Source organism: Synchiropus splendidus, chromosome 6 (genome assembly GCF_027744825.2).
Source record: "Synchiropus splendidus isolate RoL2022-P1 chromosome 6, RoL_Sspl_1.0, whole genome shotgun sequence".
In the NCBI taxonomy this organism is placed as follows: Eukaryota; Metazoa; Chordata; class Actinopteri; order Syngnathiformes; family Callionymidae; genus Synchiropus; species Synchiropus splendidus.
In genome coordinates this window covers 10,577,006-10,582,344 of record NC_071339.1, presented here as the reverse complement: position 1 = coordinate 10,582,344, position 5,339 = coordinate 10,577,006, and the positions used below count along the sequence as shown (strand labels likewise).

The window sequence follows — 5,339 nt, the reverse complement described above, 5'->3', positions numbered from 1 at the left end:
TTCTCTCTCTCTCTCTCTCTCTCTCTCTATATATATATATATATATATAGTATATTCCTGTTTATTTCCTCCATTCCAAATCAAAAGTTGAAAACATATTATGGTGATTACTGAGTGGAAAACATGAATTGTTTTTGGAGATGAGGAAGGAGCCAGGTCAAGAATGTGGTGAAGAATGCGCACTGCCCCAAAAACATGTTTATAGTTAAGAGTGTTTGTGCCCTGGTTGTTGACTTGTGGAGACCCCGACTCCCTCCCCACGTCATCGCACTCTTTTTTTTCTGTCTCTCCATCATTTAAGCAGCAGCCACTCGGCCTCCTCAGGAATTCTCCACTTGAGTCTGACTCTGGCAGACATGAAGCTCCTGTGTCTCGTGGTTCTCGTCAGCTGGGTGTCCCGGGGCGACTGCGCTCCTCCGACCTGCTACTCCCGGTCTCTGAGTCTGAGCGGAGAAGTCATGCAGCTGCTGGACAAGATTCACACTTACCACCGTACGGTGAGGCTCTGCACACATGCGCACTAGCGTGTCCTGCTGTCACAGATCTTCCCATTGATCTGCGTTGTTTTGACAGAAAACGTGTGCCGAAGTTCTCCCGACCATCTTCCTGGACGTGCATGTAAGTTACGTATTTATTGTTGTTCAACTGATGGCAAAAAAGGAGTGTGTTAAAGAAGATGAGTGACAGCTGTTTTACTCACAAATAAATACAAAAGTTGCATTATTACTCTACAGGTTTTGGATCCACATGAGGTTGGTTATCTGCAGGAGAGTCAGCACAGTCCAAGTCTAATTTGTGGAGGCTAAATTTAGCATAAAGCAGCTGTGGTTTGTTTAAAATAAACAAATTATTCTTCTCCTCTTTGCTTCGGCTTAATGACAAGAGACATCTGGGTTTCGCTTTGAAGCACAAACTTGCTTCCAGTTTCCTTTCCGTCTGGGGAATTTCCAGAGTTGATGTGTATGATCTAGAGCTCTTTGTCTGCCATGATGTTGTCGCATTTGGTACAACTTTTTTTGAGTCACCTATAAACATGTAAAGCTCTTGCAGGCCACGCAGAATGACTCACGGGACGATTTTTGACCCCCGAGCCTCAAGTTAGCCACATTCATGATCTACGCCACAACTCGCTCAGTCGATAGATTAAAAAAATTCATTTCAATTTGTCGCATTATAGCTGAGTTAACTCGCGATTAATGGCAAATGAATCTGTTCTGTATGTAGCTTAAAGGAAGCTGTTCTGTATGTTATACTGTCAGCATGTTGTTGAGCCTCTTCAGAGCCTCTGAGGTTATTCTGAAGCATGTTCTTGACACTATCTGTTCTGTTGTTGGAGGAAGCAAATGTTTGCATGAGGAAAGCATTATTGGCCACTCAGCTGTTGAGAACAGCTTCCATTAAGATACATTTAGAACAGATACAACCTGAGGGATTCATTTGACATTAACTCATCTTTACCAGGATTAATTGGGATTAAAAATGTAATCTTTTGAAAACTGTATCTGTAACCACGTGAAACAAGAGAAAGACTTGAACCTAGCACCTTGGCTGTAGCAGTGTGGAACCGGTGAACATAACAATACAGTAATTACTCATTAAACAAGTCTTCTACTGACTTTGTGTTAAACCCATGAAATATGTTATTCAGTGTTTCCGCTACATGTTAAACATCATGTGTGTGAGAGTCGCCACGCCTTCAGAAAAATGATCTCTTTAAATGAAGTGGAAGTACGAAACACTGGATGACACATAACACATCATGCTGGTGGACCTGAACATGATTGTTTTCCGTGTGTTATTCTCGGAACAATCCCAAAAGACGCATCATAATGGCTGAAGTCCATCGCTCACGGAACACACTACGGCCAGACATATGAAGAGACGGACTGTGTGAGGACGGCTGTAGATTTAGCAAATGACAAAACTTTCCCCTCCGCCTGTTTCTTTCTCACTTCTTGAGTGGCTGTGTTCCATTGTTTTGTTTTGTTTTTTTATCGGGGAAGTCGGCAGCTTCACCACAGTTTAAAACAAATCCTGCCAGAAAACCCTGTTATTATTGATGAGTGGCTGATGCGAATGCATTGAAGTGCACAGTACACAAGGTTCCGATCCTCTGGTGTCGCTGACTGACCTCAATAGTTCATGATGATGCTGTACACTGTGAGGCATCCCACCGTTGCCTGTGGAATCTTTGATGTTGACTGGCAAGTTTCCCCTCACATCTCCTGAATAAGAAGCTGTTGAAAAGAGGATTTAAATAGACTCATTTAAGTCCTAGAAAAAGCCAAGAGACATTTACCGCGACCCTTACCTATAGGTCATAAGGGAAAGAAGGAGAGCTCTGATACAAGCAGCTGAAATGAGTTTACTTTGATGGGTGGAGGGCGTCTCCCGTAGAGATAGGGTGAGGAGTTCTGTCACTCGGGAGAGACTCGTGTTGAAAGGAGCCAGATGAGGTGTTCCCCCTGGCGGCTTCCTTTGGAGGTGTTTTAGGAAGGTGGGAGAAGAGTGGTCGACTGGACCAGGTGGAGGGGTTATATCTCTTCACTGGCCTGAGAGCGTCTCTGTTCCTCAGTCAGAGCTGGCAGACGTTGCCTGGGAGAAGGATGCTTGGTGCTCCCTGTTGAAGCTGCTGCCCCTGTGACCTGGCAACAGATAAACGGTTGAGGATGGATGGACTTAGGAAATATGCTTCTTCATTAAGCACCTCTGGAGCAGAGGTTTTCTGACCTCAATGTTTGCGGCATTCAACTCTAGACTTCTGTTTTTGACATCAGAGAATCAGATAAACATAGACGCTGGTCCTGGCCTGGAAGCCATTTGACCATCACTCGACCTAATAAAAGAAAAGTTAATGCTGTATTTCCTTGTCCTTCCAGAACGCATGCGTCACCACAAAGCTTCGGGACTTCCTCTACGTGGTGATGAACCACCCCAGCCAGTACTGCAGAGAGCGCCCGCGAATGGTTCTGCTGAAGCGTAAAATCCAGAACCTCTACACAATCATCACAAGAATGTGTTATCGGGTGAGAGCATCTCAAACATCTGCCGTGTCCTCGACCCTCAGATTCTTGTTTTGGAGCCCAAGGACGGCAGTGAGCGGGTGTCTGTGTTGTTTTGGCAGGACTTGGTGTTTTTCACAGACGACTGTGAGGCCATAGACACCGGACACAGCAAGCCGTACTACGCTGAGGACAGACTGCAGCTCCTGCAGGAGGACAGATGAAGAACTGAGGAGGACAGATGACGCTATAGTATAACCACAGAGCCACACTCATATTTGCAAAATGTAAACCTGAACTGCACAACACGTCTTTCATTCAGGGCGTCTTCGGTACACGGCATACACACGCGTCATGTTCATGTAAAAGGGTCTGTGTAGCCAGCAGACATGTGTGGTTGCATTCCATCCAGGAGTGCGCGGCGTTCCACAGGAAATTTGCTGGATGCCAGCCATGCCTATGAAAACCTAAAGATAATAATCCTTCATAAGAAATGCTTGTGAGTGGAGCTAACAGCTGCTTGTTTTCCAAAACACATCAAAGCTCGGTGGCCATTAAGTGGCGTTTTGATCCGGATAAAAAAGGCGGCGCAAGCGACTCTTATGTAACTTGTGTATTTGCTCTTTCACACCGTTCTGCTTTCAATGAATGAGATTCTGTTGGTTTAGATTTTGAAATAATCATTTCAGTTCTGATAAACCGTATGTTCTGCCTGTGCTGCTTTATGTTTGGTCCAACTACTGATGCAAAAATTGTGGGAAAATCTTTTTCTGTGTGCTTCAAAGGGTTTGCATCATACTCACTCAAACAGGGTTTTCTTTATTTTCAGTAGTATAGAAACTTCAACTGACGTCCATGCTGCCCTCCACACAATAGTGCAATGCGTGGGGTCGGTTAAAGGTGGAAACTGACAACGTAATCTGGCCATTACTGTTTGGTCAAACTAATGAGCATAATAACTTGGGGAGAATATAAAAAGAAATAAACTTGCATTTATTCGCGCCTGAGCCAAGAGAATTCATCTGTAGTGACATCTGGTGGTTCAATCGCGAGTTGCAACGTTTAAAATAAGGAGGTGCCCTGAGAAGCAACAATTTTTCATTTTATTTTGACCCTCTTGCACAAGCACCAGATGGAAAACAGACATCTGAACGCAGTACAGAATAATCATCACTCCTCTGAGAGACAGCATCATTCCTCCATCCATAAATATGCAGGTTTGAAATTTAAAAAATAGTCCACAAATGTCAACAACCGCAAGTTCTGTTTACACATTTTAGGTCTGTACCTTGGAATACAGTCTTTAACATTTGACACATTTATGACATTATTATTACAAGTTATCAAATTCTAAATTAATATTCTTTAGTTGTGAGCATAACTCAATGCCCTTCTTAATCAAATCTTATGACTATACTCATATTGTCTTTAGAAAACACTTTCAAATGGAAAAGACTCCATGGGCACCATCAGAAATAAACATTTCAGACTTCAGTCAGAGACAAAATACAAAGTTGGGAGTGAACTTCCAGTGTACACTCAAAGTACTTGCCTTGGTACCTATTTGAGAAGTGGAAGTGTTCAACAGTGTTAATATATGGAAACAGGAAACTAGTCCCCTCCTCAGCCCTCAAACTTACACTTCCTCTGCGGTCATGTTGATCCTCTTCATCATGTTGTGTGTCTCTTCCATTGGTTGTCTTCCTCTGGTTTGACCTGCTGCATCTGTGCCCCTCTCCTTGACTTACCCAAACCTTCCAAATCTGTCCTCCATAACTAGGCGACGGTTGCCCAAGCAACTGGTGGGTTGGGACCAAATAGTGGTTCGCAAAGCTGCTTTCAGTGGGCCTGTCCCTTCCCCTGGACAAAATAAAACCTTCTGCTTTTAGTCTCTTCAATTATCCTTAAACTGGCATATTGTGTTTATGTGATATGAAAGAGAGAAAGAGACAAGGTTTTTCATCTGTATGTGGGTTGTCTTGAGGTGATGGTCTCATCTGGGCTTGGACTGTGGGGGATAAAGTGGTGGTGAAGTGTCATCGTTCTTCTCCCAGCTGAGAGAGCTGCATTGCACTGGAAAGACCACAGTATCACAGTAGAAATTGACAAGTTGACTCCATTGTTTGAGTGTCATTTTCTCTTTAATATATTTACGCAAAGGTGAAGTGTGACATAGGGCCATTATGCATCGCTTTTATTTTGTTGCTATAACGTGTGGAGCGGAGGTCACTTGGAGTCATTAAGTGACACCTGTGAGACATAGAGGGGCGGGGCTAAAATGTTTTTGGGGATTAGAGTCGAGTTAGGTAGCCGTAATTTTGGTTTTTTATTCATGAT

The 5,339-nt window shown here is 43.6% G+C and overlaps 1 protein-coding gene across 1 annotated transcript; it reads left to right on the top strand.

Moving 5' to 3' along the window:
- The first annotated feature begins 212 nt into the window (after positions 1–212).
- On the top strand, positions 213–4,900 carry LOC128760316 (cytokine-like protein 1). The gene is made up of 4 exons (XM_053867621.1): positions 213–497; positions 574–618; positions 2,880–3,026; positions 3,125–4,900. The coding sequence occupies exons 1-4, from the start codon at positions 357–359 to the stop codon at positions 3,224–3,226; spliced, it is 435 nt and encodes a 144-aa protein (XP_053723596.1). The 5' UTR covers positions 213–356; the 3' UTR covers positions 3,227–4,900.
- Positions 4,901–5,339: the final 439 nt, after the last annotated feature.

Excerpts from the sequence above, each read along its gene's own strand:
- LOC128760316 (XM_053867621.1), top strand. The coding sequence starts at position 357 with ATGAAGCTCCTGTGTCTCGTGGTTCTCGTCAGCTGGGTGTCCCGGGGC. Across the intron at positions 619-2,879 it reads CCATCTTCCTGGACGTGCAT|AACGCATGCGTCACCACAAA; the intron begins GTAAGTTACGTA and ends TTGTCCTTCCAG. Across the intron at positions 3,027-3,124 it reads TCACAAGAATGTGTTATCGG|GACTTGGTGTTTTTCACAGA; the intron begins GTGAGAGCATCT and ends TTGTTTTGGCAG.